The sequence below is a fragment of the Carassius carassius genome, chromosome 34 (genome assembly GCF_963082965.1).
Source record: "Carassius carassius chromosome 34, fCarCar2.1, whole genome shotgun sequence".
Classification (NCBI taxonomy): Eukaryota; Metazoa; Chordata; class Actinopteri; order Cypriniformes; family Cyprinidae; genus Carassius; species Carassius carassius.
Window position 1 is genome coordinate 2,795,954 of NC_081788.1, and position 21,147 is coordinate 2,817,100.

At 35.4% G+C, this 21,147-nt stretch overlaps 1 protein-coding gene across 1 annotated transcript in view; it reads right to left on the reverse strand.

The window, feature by feature from the left end:
• Window positions 1-21,147, reverse strand: part of LOC132115321 (serine/threonine-protein kinase mTOR) — a 182,706-nt gene that overhangs the window by 35,207 nt on the left and 126,352 nt on the right. Inside the window, exons 37-45 of the mRNA XM_059523721.1 lie at window positions 20,890-21,005; window positions 12,596-12,713; window positions 10,279-10,476; window positions 9,730-9,830; window positions 6,742-6,838; window positions 6,303-6,401; window positions 4,364-4,486; window positions 1,923-2,105; window positions 163-297 (exon numbers count right to left, since the gene is read on the reverse strand). Coding sequence (XP_059379704.1) covers window positions 163-297; window positions 1,923-2,105; window positions 4,364-4,486; window positions 6,303-6,401; window positions 6,742-6,838; window positions 9,730-9,830; window positions 10,279-10,476; window positions 12,596-12,713; window positions 20,890-21,005 — 1,170 coding nt within the window. The remainder of the gene's footprint in view (window positions 1-162; window positions 298-1,922; window positions 2,106-4,363; window positions 4,487-6,302; window positions 6,402-6,741; window positions 6,839-9,729; window positions 9,831-10,278; window positions 10,477-12,595; window positions 12,714-20,889; window positions 21,006-21,147) is intronic.

A 21,147-nucleotide genomic window follows, 5' to 3' on the forward strand; every position in this document is an offset into this window, starting at 1 on the left:
AATTTTTGCTCAAATTTTCTGTTGCCAATTGTTGTTGCCTGCAATTTCGGATTTCTTAATTTGAAAAACAATAACATTTAGGACATGATAATTTATGATATAGCTGCAGGCTCATGTAAGTGATCTAATGACTATTCTAAGCAAGAAACGCTACTGGCAGACCTGTGGCAGCTGTTTGGAGATCCTGCGGAACACGTGGTAGTAAAGGTCCCAGGCCTGTGTCAGGTCCTTCACGTTACCTGATCGCATGTACTTTCTGCACCAGTCCTGTGCCTCCATCAGGTCTCGGCCATAAGCCTGAAACCACAACCACAGTTATAAAAAGGAAAGTTAGCTCAAGTCACCATTATTTATATACCCTTTTATACAAAAGAGATTGTTTTAAAGCATCTTCACAGGAAAATAACAGAATCAGTGACTTTTCATCAAATCTAAAGGGTTCCCCAGATTTTAAGACATGTATAGCTTAATAAACCATAAATGATGTCTCTTATTGACATATATAATAGAAAACCCACGAAAGATGTATATGTTATTAAAAAAAAAAATCACAGTTTTACACATATTTTGGACTATGGTGGGTGCCATTATTCTGATGACATAAAAAGGTTGCACTCGGTGAGCTACTGCTGCTATCTGTTGATGGTTTTACAGCAAAACAATTCGGAATAGACAACTCGGAAAATAAAATACTGATATGATGACTACAGCTACTGAAAGAGCTTAAAGGCGGTGATGGATATAAGTATAGGTTTAAACCAAATGCCGTACCATCGACAATGTCGATTTTTTAAAATAACATACATCTCTCACGGGTTTTCTGTTGACCATATTTCAATAAGATCCCTTTAAGGCAAATCCAAATTCTGCTGTAAAGCAACTCTAACAAGACAATAGTGTCATTTTTATAAAGCATCTTTATAAAAAAGACCATAGTGTCATTATTCAGCTCAATTTAGTTCACATTTATCCATATTTGTAGATTAATGTTATTCAGTAAAATTTTGCATTCATCTGCTTGAAGATCAGTATATGTCACACCCGCAATAGGTGGGAAGGAGGAGTTGTAATCGGTCTAGCGTTTGAAACATGATTCTTTATAAAATAGCTATAAGCATTACGAACTTTCTTCTTGTAAATGCGTTTTGGAAAGTGATGCAGGCTGACACACAGACCAATCATTAAACACTTCCAAATTTATTGTGTGCAAAACTATGGATTGCAAAATTTGCAGTTTAAGAAAAACTGGTAACACTTAATTTTACAGTCCTTTTCCTTATCTACATACTATGTACTTATTATAGTAATTACAATAACTATGTAATAACTAGGTACTAACCCTGAACCTACCCCTAAACCTAAACCTACCCCATGTAGTTACCTTGTATTACCAGAACTTTCTTAGATAAATACTCTAAGTACACTATAAGTACATGTAAGTACACGTGCTGTAAAATAGAGTGCAACCGAAAAACTTTCATAAAAATTTGTTTTAAAAATGGCACTGTTGTGGTTTTAAAATATCAAGCATCTCGACATTTAATATTAATACCACTTTCTTGAGGATTACCAAAACAAACGAAATAAACAAATAAGGCTTTTAGTAACTAAATCCACTTCACTAATTACTCTTTAACAGCGATGCTATAAAAAATAAACAAAGCTACCACAAAAAACAGAAGTGCGAACACCAAATTCTAAATATGACCACATGCTTGTTATATAGCGTTTGCATTTTTGTAGCCTGTGGGACATCTTCATTGCTATTATAAGATGTAATATGCGTAACATGAACACTATAAAATGAAAAATTACCTGACAAACACAAAATATAGGCAGCCATGTGTTATTTCTCTAATCTCTTTTGACATCTATATTCAGTGTTAACCTTCAATCCTCAAAACATTGAGTTACAAACTTACCTGATTGAAGGATGTTTCTTTCAGTGTTTGCGGCCCTCTCTCCATCATGGCATGAAGGGGCTCCAGGACGGCAAACATTCCCTTGACATTCCTCTCTCCAAAGTACAGACGTGATGCCTCCTCCAGTCCTTCGTGCCACATTTCATGCCACAGAATAGCCACCCTGATCAGCTCCTCACTTACCTAATCTCAGACAGAAAAAGTTATATATATGGACCATATGGTGCTTCTACTTGAATTCATTTATCGTTTGGCAGATGTTTTGGATAATAACTGACCCTTTGCTAAACCTTGCCTTAGTGACTGGTAGCTGTCACTGTCACTATGACAGACCAGCTTTTGCTCCTTTAGGGTGTCATCCTCAGAAGGATCTTTGCATTTAAGTTAACGGTAATGGGACTGAAATGTTTCTTAAATTTTTACTTTTTTGCAAGTTGGACTAGTGTGCAAAAAGTTTTTTCCTAAAGAAGTTATGGTAACACTTTCTACGAAGCCCATTATAAAGAATCATTCACACCAACTATGATAACTATAAAGATAACTATATTAGCGTCCACACCAGCAGACGATATCATCATTTTTTTTGTTTTTTTAAAGCGCACACTCTTCTGCCGCTTTAAATTCTCGAGCGTATAGCAGGATTGATTCTGATTGGCTGTCAATGTTTTTATCGTTTATCAGCTGGAAAAAAATTGTTCTGAAAGATTATTGTTCTGATTTCAACAACATAGCTTCTCTGTGCCTTTACATTATAGCTGTGGTGTGGACTCTGCTATTCTTTAATACTGAGAACTATATCTTTATAGTTATTGACCTTGCTGTGAATAGGCCTCAAGTTAGTTCATCCAAATATTTAAATTATGTCACTTACTCACCCTTACATCGTTCCAAACCCGTAAGATCTCCGTTCATCTTTGGAACACAGTTTAAGATATTTTATATTTAGTCCGAGAGCTTTATAGAGCATTATAATTATTATAAAGCATTATAATATTTACTTATTTGTGGTCCACTTAAAGACCACTTAATAATAATAACAACAACAAAAATAATAGTAAAAATAATATTTTTTCTTAAACAGCCATAAAATCAGATTACTTATCAGATTAATGTTTTATATGGTACATTTGATTTTAATTATATTTATTGTAATTTCAGTCATATTTACAACTTTATTTATTGTAGTATCAGTAAGATTTAAGACTTACAATCCATTATAAATGAAGTGCATTTAACATGGTGTTTATTGCATGTTATAAATAATCATAATCATAAATGTTATAACCACTAATAAGTACGTTTTAAAATGTATTATAATTGTTGTTATGATTATTATGAGATGAAACAACATAAGTTTTTTATAATGCATTATGCATTTATTATAATGGCTTAATAATACCCTTATAATGTGTTATAAAAATGTGCTTCATAGAATGTGTTACTGAAGTTACTTTTAAAACACAGTAAAATGTTTTTACTGGTGCATTTATAATACACGTATATGCACACTTTTAGTTAGGTTCTCTTGTTTCTTTTGTTCAGAACCAAAAAATAAAACGTTACATTTAGCTTTTTGTCCTGGGTTTTGCTTAGCATTTACACTGCCATTTTTAACACAAACCTGAAGATACAAAACAAAAGGTGTAAAGATAAGGTCAAAACCACCAGCTTCTTTGGCATATATATTTTATATTGGAGCTTACCAAATATTCAAAACACTGCTCTGTGCTCAACTAAATGTGCTCATTGTGTGTGCATGTGTGTACATATGGTGGTTTTTTTTTTACCATCTGAGAACTCACAAAGACCTTATAAAATGTTTAAAGGAGTCAAAACAGTATCGTATCAAACATTCCTTAGCTGTACACACAAATTAAGATCTGCTGCAAGAAGACGGTGATTCCAAAACCTTTAGCACATTGTAATGGGTTTTGATTTGTTTAGATGTCTTTGGTCTGTGTTGTGTTCATATATCAGTCAAACCACACCCTATAAAGGCAAGTCTTAAGGTCGACTGTTTGACATGCAATAATGGTTTGTATGGCCTTTTTCACACTTATTCAATGATCAGCACTAATAAGAGCAATCACTCCAGAGTTTGCTTTAATTGAACCAAACCTGCCAAGTGTGAACATACACATAGTTACACAAGGTACTCTAGAGAAGAAATGTACAGTATTTTTCCTTTTATAAATCTTGCCCTAATTCCCTATTAAACATGTAGAACATCACTAATCCATCATTACTCCTTTATGACCACAGAAATCTTACTGTTTATGGAAATCTCGTTTATTTTATAGCACGTTGTGTAAAGCTTGTCTGAGCGAGCAAAAGCAACTTAGTCAAGGTCAATTCTTTCCATGACTATAAATTAATACGGCCAATATGTACCTAATAAAACATTTACTTTAAGAACATTCAAACTGAGTGTGTACTCGTACCATAATGGCTTGCTGTACCAGCGTGTTGCAGTGTTCACACATGTTCTTCAAGATCTTGTTTGCTGCGTTGTGGCGGGCAGTGGTGGTGGATTTGGAGGCCACAGTCAGAGGATAAATCAAAGCCTTTAAGAATGAAAACACAATTCATGAATATCAAAGTGCTGCTAAAGAAGGAATCACAGGTTATGATTCATGCACACTATAAGTCTGGATACACCTAGTATTCTTTGTCATGACTAGTCCAAAAAAAAAAGTCTTTGATCTTTCAATCTCTATCATTGCAGTCAGGTGTTGCATTGCTCCAGTCCAAAATAAGTTAAATAAAAAGTGCTCATCCATAAAAAAGTCTCACATGGCTCCGGGGGTTGAAAAAAGGTCTTCTGTAGTGAATCGATGCAAGAAGAATATCCATATTCAAAATGTAATAATCACTTGAATTTAGCTTGCGCTCACTGTTGTAAATGAAGCAGTTCCGAGGGAGTGACATATGAGATCAGCTTTGCGCATGCACCTCTCAGAAGTGACGCAAGCAGCAACGCAGTGGGCAGATTAAAACATAACAATGGTCAAGAATTAGAAGTGCAAAACCAGGATTTGTAAAGAAGAATGTCAGAGGATTTCAAAATAAACCAAGAGGAGAGGTAGTTTTCGTTTGCTAAAGTATAGAAACATTTAGTCGTTTGCTCCCTTTTACAAACGTTGGTTTTCACGAGACTCACTGGCGCATGCACAGAGCTGACCTCATACCTCTCAGAACTGCTTCTGTGTAAAACTGTTGGCGAAAGCTAGATTCAAGCAATTATAATGTTTTGTATATGGTTATTTTTCTTACAAAAACACACCAATTCGCTACAGGAGGCCTTTGTTCACCCCCCGGAGAGACACTTTTTTTTATGGATGGGTGCTTTTTATTTAACTTTCTTTGGACTGAAGCAATGCAATGATAGAGCTTGAAAGATCAAAGACAATTTTTTATATAACTCCGACTGGATTCGTCTGAAAGAAGAAAGTAATATACACATAGGATGCCTCGGGGTGAGTAAAACATAGCCTAATTTTCATTTTTGGGTGAACTAACCCTCTAAGGAATTCCATTATATCCTTCAGACCCTGGTTTGGACCCACAAGCTATGGGTAAGTTTAGAGAAAACAAAGTTATCTTTGATTTATGGAAGGCTCAAATTTAGTCAAACAGCCAATGAGCTGTTATTGCTGATGTGGAAGAGGACTGACTCTCCTACTGTTGAACTATGGTTTGAGGAACTGACATCGAACTCAAATCTGAAACAACCTCTTGAAAGGCAGAATAGAACAATTTGACAAGATATAGGACTATTATTGATTACCTTAATATAAATTATATTCCTTAATACAGTGAATCATGAAGTGTTGTATTAATGCCACCGTTAATATAGTGGAATATTAACAAGCTGGGAAGGGGGGAAGTGGATGTGGTTAAACTTTTTTATTATTATTAATTTTATGTTCAGTTTGTTTATTCAAATTGTGCATATAAGAAAAATTTACATATAAGACAGATTCTCCCCCAATGGGCTCGCCCTCAGACACTTGGATGCCTCAGATTCAGGACTGTTTTTTTTAATTGTAGACCAAGAGGACAGATCTCAGGTCCAGGTTAGAATTGGCATGATTGCACACATGCTTCAGACACAATCACGTCAAAAGCATTCCTCATAGTCTATTCCAGAAGCAGCACTGAGTTCCCACAAAAGAGAATCACTTCTTACACACTAAGATGTTGATTTTCACAATTTTTTTAATTAAGAACACAAGAGATGATAAAAATTGCCTTTGTTATGTGGATAGACCTTCTATGTGTATTTATTACTCTACACAATTATTTCTTTCAATTTGAATTGATACTTGTTATTAATACATGGTGATCATTACAAATTTGTTTTTTTTTTTTTACATATACCTGGGGGTGGTAGCGGCCAATGTCAGTGAGTAGCTGGTGAATAAGACGTCCCACCAGTGCACGTGGGGTATCGATCCGAGCTATTAGTTGAGGAATCACCTGATTGAAAGGAAAAAGTTAGTACATGTATTTTTTTTTTTTTTCAGTGATTTCAAGTGAAATTGTGCTATGTACAGTTTATAGCGATACAATTTGTTTTTGGTCAGTATAAAAAAAGTGTAAACATCCTTAAACCAACATACATTTGTTTGGGAAGCTTAATTGTGTAGGATAATAAGACTTCATGAATCTACAGATCTAACTAAATAAAATCGGGTAAAACCATGTAAAATTTTTCCCATCTGCTGCCAGTGGAAACAGATTTCAAATAATTAACTTGTGACTATTTCAGTTGGAATCGAGACCCTGCTTATGCACAGACAGCTGGAAATGGTCTTACCTGTAACCATGTGTCTATCTGAATGGTCTTAATACCCTCGACTAGAGCTTCATTCACCTCGGGCCAGTGGCCATAATCAAACCACAAGGTCAGGACTCTAAATGTAAAGGAACAAATACACAATGTAAAATTATTTGATGAATTAAATGTATATCCAGTATATTTCAATAGTTTTTGTTTGCACAGTGCTGTACAGAAGAGGGTTACAAAATAATTTTGATTAATTTAATTTTAATTAATAAAAAGAAATTCACATGATCTTCACAACATATGCAAATTAAGAAACGTGCTGCAAATAGCACTGATCACAACGGAAATGTTTCATGGAGACCCAAAAAAGTGTCAGACCCGTCTGGGATTTGCTTATTGTGCAGTGGCTACTGGTCAGTGGAGTTGTTGGTGATATTTTTTAATTTTTTTTAAATTTTTTTTAATTAAACACCCTGAATGCATGATTCCTTCATCTTTTGGATATTATTAGCCTAAATAAGCTGAATAATTACATGATTAACTTTGAAACGTTACTATATAAGATGGCTAACTTTAATATCCAAGGTTAATGAAAATAAATTTGCAATGCTTCATTAATTGTTTCTTAATTCGCATGTGTTGTGAGGATTTGCAGCGCATTTCTTAATTTGCATTTGTTGAGGATTTGCAGCGGTTTTAATTTGCATGTTTTGTGGGGATTAGCAAATGGATGAAGATGTTTTCTTCATTTGCTGGCGTTTTTTTTTTTCAATTTGCATGTGTTTTCTTAAGTTGTCCACGCGTTGACTTTTCTTGGCCACCGTAATGAAGAGAGTCAGGATTTAGATTCCATAAAAGGACAACACTGGTCTGGACACTTTAAGAGTGACTAATGGTTTTTGTGCCCAGAGTCTCTATTTTGCATTTTTTTAGGAAACACTGAATTGTCTTTTATCGTTTTGCAATTGTTATCACAAGAAGAGTATGGAGTACCACAAGGCTCATTTGCTTTACATGTAACCCTTGGGAGATATCATCAAGAAACATGATGTTAACTTTCATTGCTAAGCTGATGAGTCTCAGCTCTATTTGATGGCTTTATTGGATGGTTGCTCTGCATGCTTAACCCTCTGAAGTCGATAAACGTGTATATGCGTTATGAGTAATTTTCTCCTGATAACCCTGAAAAGAACTTAAATTACACTTTCAGTTTTGATCGTACAGATAAGAGCAATACATCAATTGAATCTGTAAAGGGTTTACTTTTTTGTATATAGACATAATAACAACAGAACTTTGTGCACTTATAAAACATGTCTATTTTAGTTAAAAAATATACATGTCAGGCTTTCTATAGATATCTCTCTCATGTCTATTCGTTGAGTATTCACTGAGTTACAGTTCATTTTAATGACGCGTGTCTAAATGAAGATCAGCACAGACAAAGGCTGCAGCAACACACCTTGTTTGTCACTTCATCACTACATCTGACTGATTTATTTATTTAAAACAAGCAAAAAACAGTAAACTTATTACTTCCACTACTCTCTGTTCATCCATAAACAGTGAATAATCCATTTGCACACTGAAATATTTTTTATGCACTTTACTGTCCATTGCAATAGTGTAAATTATGTTCATATGTTCATAGTCCTGCCTATAGTGTACATACAATTTACATAATCCATCTGTATAGTATGTTCTAGGGGTGACCCCGAATAGTCGATGAATCAATGCTTTGATTTGAGGAGCCTGATTTGACTACCAATCTTACAGTCGAATATTCGCTGGGTGTTATTGATTATGCCATTTTGACTACATGGGGGAGCTCAAATGTCTGATTTCACATAGAACTAGAATAAGTTAATATACAGCCTATTATGATAAAGCGGTAAGAATCTGAAAAGAAAGAAGCTTCAAATTAATATTTTAAAGTGCGTGAATAAATCCAACCACCCCTATAGATTTATGTTTCCACTTTCCATAATCTGTGACCGACAGAGGAGCATCTTGGCGTCAGGGATTTAAACTTTACCAAGACTCAAACTGACACAGGCAGAGACTGGATTTTTTCAAACAGGTAGAGTACATGTGATTTCAAAACATTTCAGCCGGTGTATATATATCATGGATATATTATTTACCTGATATAAGATGCATTTGGTTTTGAGTCAAGCGCTTCATTTTAGTACTACGGTGATATCTTTTCAGCGCAAACTACAATGCAGAATATTAATAACTATGACTGGGACTGTTAAATACAGACTATTATAATGAGAAGACAATTATACTAAAACGCTGTGAATTTTTTGAGTTTAGCTGCCATGTTTCTGCACATTGTTTCGTGAAAAACACGTCGACAAAAGGAGTTCGCATTCAGAGCCCCGCAGATGAACATTCATGTGCATTCGGGCCCTTTTTGCAAATAGCCTATAAGTCTTAATATTACCGTTATGTTGTAGAAATAATAAAGCATATTCTACATGAAATGATGAGTTGAATCCCATTGAGTAAAAACTTGCTATCAAATGCGTCACTCTACTGGTCACTTTCAGCACAAGCAGCTCAAAACAGAAATGCAGAAAATTAACTGCTAACGTTTTAGACTAACGTTATAATATTATTATACTATTGTGTTAAGTGTTAGCTATCTATTTTTCACCCCGTTTATATCTGCAAGCTGTTCATTACACATTTTCCCTGTGTTAATATCAGTAATTATGTTAGTCGAATGTCTGACTTGACTCTTCTTTTTGTATGTATTTTCCCCCGCCCCCAAACATATGATTCGACTATTAGTCGAATATCGGAAAGATTTGAAAATTCCTATTCGACTATGAAAATCCTTAGTCGGGGACACCCTAGTATGTTCATGGTACACCTGAATATCATGCTAATAGTATTTAAAATCTGTAAATTATGTCCATAATACTTATCTATTCTGTATAGTTATTGCACATATTGTATATACATATCTATATTATATATATAGGTCTATATTACTTGGTGCTCTCTTACCTTAATGTGTCCTGTAAATTATTTCCACGTGAGAGCGAAATAGATCTGAAAAATCCCTGCACTGCAGGCACTGTGTACAGAAGTAGAGTCTTGGACAAATCCTGCAACATTGAAAACATAGAATTTTACTCTTAACATTACATGACTGTAAAAATTATTTAATACATAAATCCACATTATTTCCTTCGCATCCACTTGCATGCTGTCTGTGCCAACTTCATGTTTTATTTGACTTAATTTTTGGACTGAATGTCACTGTTTATATGCCCAAATGCCCATTAAACATTATTTAATGTTCCGTGCAATTTTCGGTTTTAAACTGTTAAGAGAACCTTGTTAATAGCAACTATCTGCAGATTTGTTCATATGGAAAAGTAAACATATTGGAAGATCAAAATGCTAACTCCATTTTATATTTGGCCAATTTAAACCTGTTACTTGTTTTAGAATTTTTTTGAAATTGCAGTAAAGGTAAATGTTGGTGTAGCTTCATACACAAGCTTCCAATAATAATTCAGTGTGGATGGCTGGCTTCGGTTTGTTTCTCACTTCATTGACTTTCTTTTGTCCAGGGGAGGGTACAGGGCTGTGCTCTGTGCTGTCGGCCTCACTGTCACTGTTACTGGCTTCACTGTTGGCACTGGCACCGCTTGTGTGTCGTAGTTTCTTCTTCTCATCACGGCCCTGGTTCTGGTGCTTGTAGTGCAGCACTGCCTCAAAGTTCATTACTGCCCAAGCATGCCAGGCCTGCAGAGGCAATATGATTTATCTTATTTTTTGATAACACTGAAAACAACAGCACAGATCCAAAAACACAACTTTAATGGAAATTAACTGTCACCTGCATAGAAATAAGTGCATGATAAATAACAGGAATGCTTGACCATGACTAAAAAAAACTTTTCTCAAGAGGGATTTAAAATTAAAGATTTTAATATTATCAGAGCAATTCCATCTGAATGCTCCTAATTAAACACAGTCATCAGTGAATCTAACAAATTCTAAAGAATTCGAAAACAAATGAATTGCTTTAGAAGAAGAACATGTTGTAAAAGCCCAGTACAGTGCATTGGATCATGGGTCGTAATAAACAGTTACTGATTATTCACTGTAACATAAAAAGAAAGGACCATACATGGGACTTTGAGGAGTAAGTATCCCACTGCTGACATTAGCCAGGACACTAGTGACACCATTCACAACATTTAAACATTTTCATTTAAACGAATTTGAGTTTTGAGCTCATGCTCTATGGCAAGGAAGAGTAGGAAAACGCTAACAAATCTGATGTATGTGACTCTACTACAAAAAGATTAAATTCCTAAATTTGCCATCAACTTTCATTGTATGTGCCTCACTGTAACCAATAATTTTATAAAAAATATTATAAGAATAGAATTATAAAAAAAAAACATTGTTGTTATTTTGTAAACATGGAATATTCTTGTAAGTTCCTTATCTGTAATCTTTAATTTATTATTTAAAATAATATACATTTTGTTGCAAAACTGTATCCATATTCTTGCACTACTGCACATCGCAAACCCCCAAATATAAATCAATAATTATTTAAAATGATAACTTCATATAATTTCATTTTCGACTTGTGAATAGTAATAGTACACTCAGTGATTAAAATAAATTGAAATATAAAAAAATGGTGTCCTATACTAATTTAAATCTACTGGTAACTGTAATGTGACTTTTTAAAAATTTCTGAAATTTATAATTTTCCTTTTTTTTATGGACTATCCTTTTAAGTAATTGTGGCTTGCTTGATTAAATGAAGAAAATTACTTGCTTTGACTTTGACTTCATACAATTACTTCATTATAACAATTACTACAAAATAAGAACAGAAGTGCCTGGTGTGGTGGAAGTGGTGCTTTATCAATGCTGTCATAAATTCACATACCACTGTGTAAATTAATACAAAAACCTGAAACTGAAGATTCTACTGTCCGCTCAGTTGTTGAGCATTTTTTCACAAATCAGAAATTTAACTACATGCACTACATACCATGGTATTTTTCCTCACATCTCTTCTGCTGAATTAGAGCCTGTATTGTTAAAAGTGCTATATAAATAAAGGTGCTTCTCCAAACTTTTGGCGGGCTTTCTTGTGAACCAGCTTCAGAAGAGGCTTCATTCTGGGACGATGGCTGTGCAAACTTACTTGTTGCAGTGTGTGGCCTATGGCAGCACTGACAAGCTGACTTTCAACTTCTGCAACCTCTAAAGCAATGCCTCCAGCACTCATATGTCTGTTTTTTAAAGCAAGCTTCTGCACTTGATGCACAGCACTTGACTTGACTTCTTTGATCGACCCTTGGGAGGCCTGTTCCAAGTGGAACGCATCTTTGAAAACCTCTGTATGACCATGGCCAATGTACTGCAACTCAGTTTCAGGGTGTTACCCATCTTCTTATAACCTAGGCCATCTTTGTGGAGAGCTACAATTCTTAAATCATCACAGAGTTCTTTGCCATGACGTGCCATGTTGAGCATCCAGTGGTCAGTATGAGAGAATTGTACTCATAGCACCAAATCTTAACTGCTCTAAAACAAGATACACAAATTTGTCTGATCCTGTCAAGCAGACAAAAACATGAACATGACGAATAGGACATTTTAGGACTTTTGTTGCTAGCTATTTTGAACATAATGGCTGTGTGTTAAGTTATTTTCAGAGGACAGTAAATCTATACTGCTATACAGGCAGCACATTGACTACTCTAAAATATATCCAAGTTTTTTTCTTTAGTATTGTCCCTTGAGAAGATATACTAAAATGGTTGCTGCAATGTGAGGGGTGTAGTCACTTTTGTGAGATACAGTACATTTGAAGTTTTTGAAGTTAACATACCTTGTACCAGTTGCAATCATGCTCTTTTGAGTGACTGTAATACTGTAAAACTTTAGGGATGGTACTTTCATTGATACCCTGAAGGCTGAGCTGCCACTCCCCCAGCTTTAGAAAACACCTGTACAGAGGAGAGACACGTAAAAAATTTAATTTAATAAGGCAATTTTCGACAAGCTCTGTAGCACACAGCATTTCTATTACAGTCATTAAAAAATACACAAGTAGATTTTATCAACTCCCATTCCTGACAGTCAGTGTTCTACCCAACATGAAGTCTTCTATTGTGTATTGTTTAAAAAACGCATGATCTGGAATTTGATATATTCCTCCAAGGGTTTTCATGTAATCACCACCAAACTTGATCAACATGACCTCAAGACACTGAGGATGTCAAATTGAGAAGGTATTATCCATCTCTCAAACAGTTTGGCCGTGGCAAGGTGATGAATTTATGGCAAAAAAACAAAAACAACAACAACAACAACAAAAAACTACCGAAATGGGTTTCTCTACCAACAAAAGAGGAGGTACAAACAAAATTCAAAAAGCTATGCCAATTAGAAAAGGTGCAACACTTAAGAAGGAAGGAAATAGGAAGTGTTTTAATGTTGGGATACGTTGACTGATTTTGATCAAACTTCAACCGTTTTTTAATTGAAGGAGGTTGATAGCAAAGACTATCACAAGGGTACGAAAGGGAAGTGAATTTGAACAATGCACAAGGGTTAAGGACCAATTCTCGCTAGTAACTAGCTCCTTATTAGAATGCATAGTACAAGCATATTGGTTGTATATTAGTAATTATAAAGCACATGTTAATTCCTTAATGTGAACAACCTTATTTTAATCCTACCTAATACCTACACTTAAACTACATTAACTATGAATAATTGCAAATTAGGAGTTTATTGAGGGAAAACACTTTTATTCTAAAGTGTTACTGCAGTAATTTCTCATGCTTCGTGTACATTAGAAAAGCAATGTGTTCTCGGATGCTTAATCAATTAGATGAGCAAAATTGTATCACTATTAAGGAAACTCATGTTTGACAAGCTTATTTTTTGTTTATCATTCACTGAAAAAAAAAATCTTATAACAAAAAATCTGTATTTGCAAATAAATATAAATAATAAATATTATTTTGAGCATTTGTCTGAAAGAAACTCCAAGACAAGAGCCACAGTGGTGTGTGAACATGCATATAATCAGAACATCCGTATATCCAGTACATCAAAACCTCATTGCTCTTTGCCGTGTATAAGGATTCCCTCATTCCATTTCAATGATCTCATGAATCAGTTAATCCCTTTTGTCTTCATTGTTCATGCTCCCATAAATGTCCTGAACAATAATTAATGAAGAACAATCTGTGGCCTCAGAAAACAACGGGGCCTGGAAGAGTCAGACAGCAAAGGTTAGAAGACAGTTGAGGGGAAACTTAATGGAAATTTGCCAATAAGAGGGAGGAAATACAACAGAAACCGTAATACCCTGAAATATAACATTGTGTATGCACAAATGAGTTTACTGCATGCTGTCAAAGGTGATGCTATACTAAGATCCACTTTCCTACCAGGTTTAGTTCCAACCCTAATCAAACAAACCTACCTGTGATTTTCTAATGACCCTGAAGACAATGATTAGCAAACCCAGGTGTGTTTGATTAGGGCAGGAAAGTGGATCTCACGAGCCAGATTTGAGGATCACTGCTATAAAACAGAGGTTCTCAACAATTTTTTGGGCCAGTGACCCCCTACCCATTATCCAGGTCCCTCAACACCCCCCATAATATAAAATGTGACCCGTGCAGGCAAAATTAATCGGAATGCACATGGGCAAACTGTCTGGTTTGGTTCAGTCAGGGCTGCTGAGAGCACTATTGATTCCCCTTGTCTAACCTCCAATATTTTTACACCTCCAGAGTGAGGAAAAGGACTAAGAAAATCAGTTTGGACTCCACTAGGGATGTAACGGTATGAAAATTTCTTATGATTATAGTGACCAAAATGATCATGGTTATCAGTATTATCATGGTATTTTTAAATGTGCCGGAGATGTTAAAGTAACAAATAAATCAATTCACCAAGTTTTATATTTAGAAATCAACAAACAACAAATAAAATTACTTATTGTTTGCATAATCTCTAAAACAGTAACAGTACTTATTATTTATTAATTATGTTATCTGCTCCATAAATAATTCTAGATAACTTATCTGAATTGTTTAAATGTGTAGAATCCACATAAGCTTGTTTTTCATCAACCGGTCAAAATTTATAGCAGGGCATGTAACTTCGTTGAGTATGTACATACTATCCAGGCTATCTGTGCCAATTAGTATTGAACATTACTTATATCACACAGAATTTAGCATGGATAGTATGCACATTTGGACGCAGGCTGAAAGTAAATATAAGTCACTGTAAATCCACTGTCTGACAGCAGGTGGCGCTTAAGGAAAGATGAATTACAGCAGTTTCCCATAACCTCCATGGACAAAACAGCATTGCGATTAAAGGCAGGGTAGGTAAAAAATTTATAAACAACTTTCTTCCAAATTTGTTTAAACTTTCTATATATATCAATGCATAATTAAAATGTAAGTACTCTGATAAAAAGATTATAAAAATCGAGTGACTCTAGACCGTTTAAAATGTATTAAACACAGCTCATTATTTCCATTCGGGACGAAAAATAGGATTGGCTTAGGCGACTGTCACTCTCTCGCAACCATGGCAACCACCCTTTTGCCACACATGACCTGCCCACTTGCGCGCTCACGTTTGATTTGAGGAATTCAAGAGGCACGGATCCTAGGAATACCAAAACAATGGCAGAGAAACAGCAAGCAAAATTCACAGTACCAGCCTATGCAGTTAGTGAAGGCAAACCAGGCAAAAAAAAGGAAGACAGTAACAGTACAAGAAAAGGCAATGAACAAAAAGTCTTTGGATAAACAAAGAAATAAAACGCGAGTTAATATCGGCTTGGCTTTCTGAGGGAGAACTGAGGGAACTCAAGGGGCTGAAAAGAGACTCCTTGATGGCTTTATTTCTGCTGGACAGGTAAATCTTCCTTTTTGTATTTTGATCATACATATTTTTTTGTTTATTTTTTCATGAAGCATGTGTCATTAGCACACGTAGCTGCGTAATATAGCTAACATAACATTACTTAGCGAGCCGTAGTAGAGACGATAAATAATCTATAGGAGCCCAGAAGGGAGGGGGTGGAGTGAATGGAAATAATGAGCTGTCTTTAAAACAGTCGTGAGAGGTCTACAGACACTCGATTTTTATACTTTCTTTTTCAGAGTACTTACATTTTAATTATGTATTGATATATAAATAAAGTTTAAACAAATTTGGAAAAAAAGTTTTTTATACAATTTTTACCTACCCTGCCTTTAAGAACACTTTAGGTATTACATGGAGCAAAGATAAAAACAAAATGCCATCGAATCGTTTCTGAAGATGGTGAGAACCTTCAGGAGTACATTCATATATGATTTATAGTCAAAACGGTAATCCCTAGACCCCACACACCCAGCCCATTTTCGAAATGTTGCCGCCTTCTGCAGAGCACCGACCACCAGAACTGCCAGGCAAAATATTTTATTTTTTTTAAATAACATACCTTAATTTAAACAATTACAAGTTTTTTTGTTTTCTATATTTCTACTGTACATATTGCATTAATTATTTTTTGTTTTTCTTATAGTGTTATATTCCATCTTACTTTGTAATTCTTTTTAGAAGTATTAGTGAAGTGACGTGTGGTCAAGCATGGTGACCCATATTGGGATTTTTGCTTTGCATTTTACCCATCCAAGTGTACACAAACAGTAGTGAACACACACGCAGAGCAGTGGAAAGCCATATTGCTGCGGCGCCCGGGGAGCAGCTTGGGGTTCAGTGCCTTGCTCAAGGGTGTTACCTCAGGCGAGGTAATGAGAATAAAAGAGCACTGGTTATTCATTCTCCCCACCTAAATTCCTACCGGAACCCATAACCCGTCAGTTTACAAGTCCAACTCTCTAACCATTTGGCCACGACATCGCTGTGTAGTCCCCGTGTATGTCTGCATATCATGCATGTTTGTGTAATGTTCATACTTTCTTCTGCACTGGAAGCTCCTGTCACCAAGTCAAAGTCCTTGTGTATGTAAACATTTTTGGTAATAAAGCCCTTTCTGACTTCTGAGACTTTTTTATTCATAATAGCCTATATATTTTAAAACATGTATTTCGACAGCTGCACTACAGAAAGCTGAGCAAACACTTTACATTGGTGTAAACTGGGAGGTACTGTAATACTACACCGGAACAATAACACTTTGCATCAAAGCACATAGAACCCATTATAATCTGTGATTGCATCACTGAATGCGCTACAGTAAATGAATGTCACATCCTATTTTAGATGCACTCCATGCACTTGCTCTACTACACTTACTGAACAAATAGATATGGAAAGTTCTCTGATGTATCTACTGTAGAGACAGCCTATGGACATTGCAGACCATTTTATTTAGGCAATTTGGTTCTTTCTTATTATTTGACTTAGTGTTAGCATATGCAGGCTAAACAAGAGTGGTGCAAGAATTGAGCCTTGTGGCACTCGGCATGTCATGGATGTCCATTAAAGGGATCTCCGGTATTAAGACAAGTATAGCTTAATATATAATAAATGATGTCTCTTATTGAAATATTTAAAAGAAAACCCACGAAAGATGTGTTTTTTTTAAAAAATCACATAGTTTTGTACAGATTTTGGACTATGGGGGGCACCTATATTCTGATGACGTAAAAATGGTTGCACTTGGTGAGCTACTGCTGCTATCCGTTGCTGTTTTTACCGCAACATAAGTCGGAAGAGACGGCTCGAAAAATAAAATACTGATATGATGACTACAGCTACTGAAAGAGCTTACAGGTGGTGATGGATATAAGTATAGGCTTAAACCAAATGCCGTGCCATTGATTTTCCCCACAAGGAGTCTAAACACCCTGGATCTCGAGGGAAATCCATGCTGAGAAACTCCTACAGCAGCCGCAGCATCATGATTAGCGTCGGCATGTTTACATCCTAACAGGATGGTATAGCGTTTCTTATCTCAGCCGTTTGTAAGGTGTTTCAGTAGCTGTGATCCACTAAAAACATCAAAGGCAACAGGGCTAAAGTGGAGAAAAAAGCGGGTCTTTAGGACGTTTTATTTGTCCACATGCATCTTCCCATTCTTTTCTCCTCTTCTTATCGCTAGGAAATCAGTGAAATCCTTTATTGCTTCTTTTGTTGCCCTCCGACTGAAAATTACATCCAAAAGCCACACAATCATATCCGTAACTTATTTTCTTTCGTTTATTTTCTGAGTTGTGTTGCGGTAAAAAGTGCCAGTAGCTCACAGAGTGCAACCATTTGACGTCATCAACGCAGAATGTACTTTGCACATAACATAATGGCCCCCATAGTGTAAAAACGATGTCGTTTTTTTTAAATAACATCTTTCACAGGTTTTCTGTTACATATTTCAATAAGAGAAATAATGTATGTTATATTAAGCTATACTGTACATGTCTTAATACCCGGGGATCCCTTTAAGACTTATACTCTTCTATACTCACATAATAACCTCTCCCTTGTAAGAATGACCAGTACCATTTGGTTATCATCACAGAAAGCCTGACCCATTTGTCCAGTCTCTTTAGTAATGTTATGATTGACAGTGTCTACAGCACTGATATTTTACCAGAATTTAAGCGAATATCATTTATTATCTTAATGAGCGCTGTCTCAGCCTCGGAAACCAGATTGAAAATTGTCCAAATATCCAATTAAATTCAAGTATATGTTCAGCTGATTAAAGACCACCTTTTCAATAATCTTGAATATAAAATGAAGATTCGATATTGGTGTATAATTGCTCAAAATTGGGTTATAAAGATCGCTCTTTTTTTTTCTTTAGAAAAGTTTAACAACTGCAGTTTTCGGGGAGTTTGGAAAAGTCCCAGAAAGAAGTGATGCGTTCACCACTTCTAAGAGATCTGCTTCTAAACTGTTTAGCACCCTTTTGAAGAAAATATGTGAAGTGCGTCAAGATTTTATTTTAACGGCGCTGAGAGCGACAGCGTGTGAGTGCACAGAGTGCTCACTGCTCACACTCTCTATCTCGTTCGTCATTGTCGTTAACAGTCGTGTCAAATACAGAAAGATGTCTGTCTAATAATCAGATAGAATGGTTAAAGAAAGAAATGTATATAGAAAGTATTATTACGATTGCTTTTATATTAGACCTATTAATAATAGAAAGGCAAACATTATAATAATTATTCGTTTGCCATCAGCATTAAGCAAATACATATTTATATAGTTTAAATAAATCTTTGAATGACTAATGAACATTTAATGTCACAAACCTTGCAAACTTAGTTGAATCCAGCTGTGATATTTTGTGAAGTGTGCATTTTTATCCAGCATGATCGCGTGTTCTCTGTGTGACAGTCGGTCCGTGTGAATTAAATGTGATTAATTAAATGTGATTAAATGTCATATTTCTTAAATATGAATAATAATAATTTTTAAAAATCACATTGACTTTATATCGGCTATCGGCCCTCCTGCTTTCCAAGATATATGCATCAGCTGTCAAAACACACATATAGGTTGACAACTACTTTTGAGTTAAAGGAATCAAGGTGAAGATTAACAGAGTATGCAGAAATGCTAGGTGTTGAAGATATAGCATTCATAAATAGCACACTAGTGTTCTTGTTAATCCATCTCTATCTTACACTAGATTTCTTCAGGTCAGAACTCCTTTGAAGCATTTGACATTTTATTTTTGAGTTACAACAACTTCCAGTAGGTGGCACTAGGTCTTTTAAATGATTACTGGATGTAGTTGTATTCCAGTCAGGACTCTTATCAAACATTTGAAGTCTGGGACAAATTGGACCTTGTATTGCATGTGTGAGTTACAGCAACATCATACAGCAATAATCATATCACCAACAGTTTGTTTGTGTGTGTGATTCTCTTTATGTGATGGCCGTAAATGAGTTGGCCGTGACATTTTGCAATTTAGCATCAGCCCATAGTTTAGATTGACCAAATATGGTATTAATCGGATTAAATCTCTAGGAGTTTGTTAAAGTACATAACGACAACAGGAGCTTGTCACTGGGAGGGAAGAAGAAACTGATCTCATCATTAAGTAAACCACACAAGCTCCTCCTAAAACCTGGAGAGCTGACCACCTATTTTTCAGCAATCAAAAACAGGCTCTTGACAATAGTAGTACTGAAAGACTGATTATTTCACACAGTAGTTAGAAGAATCATTAAAAAAAAAAACTGAAATGTTATTCAATACATTAACTATGTATTTTGATCTTGATAGAGGAATGTGCCATTAGATTAGCAAACAAGCTTATGAAAAAAGTCAAGAGAATTGTACACTATGAAAAACATCAATTCATTCAATACATAAATGAATAGAACAAAACTGGTTTTAGGAAAGAGCCACAAACTTTTGAATTTGTCAGTCATAGTTCTTTCCTGTTTTGTAAAAATATCACTACTAAATCAGATGTTTTGGACAATTTTATTCAGTACAAATATTCAGAACAATGTTCACATTAAGCAGAGATAACTTCTGTAAGGGAGGGCAGGGGCCTAATATCTGAGCAGTGAGGCAGGCCTATGTGAAGAGTTTGTTTGTCCTGGCTGCTGAGTGCCCAAGCTGTATATTGAAATTGAAATGATTAGTGTGTAAAAATGTGTATCACTCAGGGATGACGGAGTACACAAAAGACTGGTCCAGTGACAAGTCAGCTAAATCAGTCTGAAGTTCTAGCTATGTGAGACTAGCTTAGTGTTCACATGCTACATTTTTATGTGCATTATTTTTTTTCAGGTGCAAATCCTACCACATAGCTGATTTCATTGGCTAACTCAATCATGCAATCATCTCATTTAAAAAAAATAGTCATGTATTTTATAAATAGATCAGATTGTAAGAAACAGTAAGGCTATCTATCAGAATGTACTACAAATGCTTAAGGTCAGGAGGAAGGTAGCGTTTATGGGGTTAGTATTTCTTTGAGTATGCAGTTAGTACTTGTGACTGACATAACCGATTAAATCTTTAGAAATATATGTGTGGCTGGGTTTGCACTTAAATGGTTTGAGAAAAATACCATACTTTTTCTGATGGTTCACAGAATAAGCATTAAAATAGGTGCTTTTTTGTCAAGTCAACTAAGAGTGTGGGCATATGGTTGCAAGTCGTACTGACCGTGCCATCAATTTGTGCAGCTCCAGTTTGTGCTGCTGGTCTTCTGCTGCGATAGCGTGTTGTGCTTGCTGTTGCATCCCCTGCACAAAGTGCTGCATATGCTGGAATGCATCGATCTGAGAGAGATGCAGATAGAACAAATGCCTAAATATCATGCAATCCTTACTAGAAGAAGATATTTTTATGGTGTCAGTATCCTTTTTATACAGACCAATTCCCTAGAACAATGTCGTTGACTCCGGCCAGTTAACACTCATG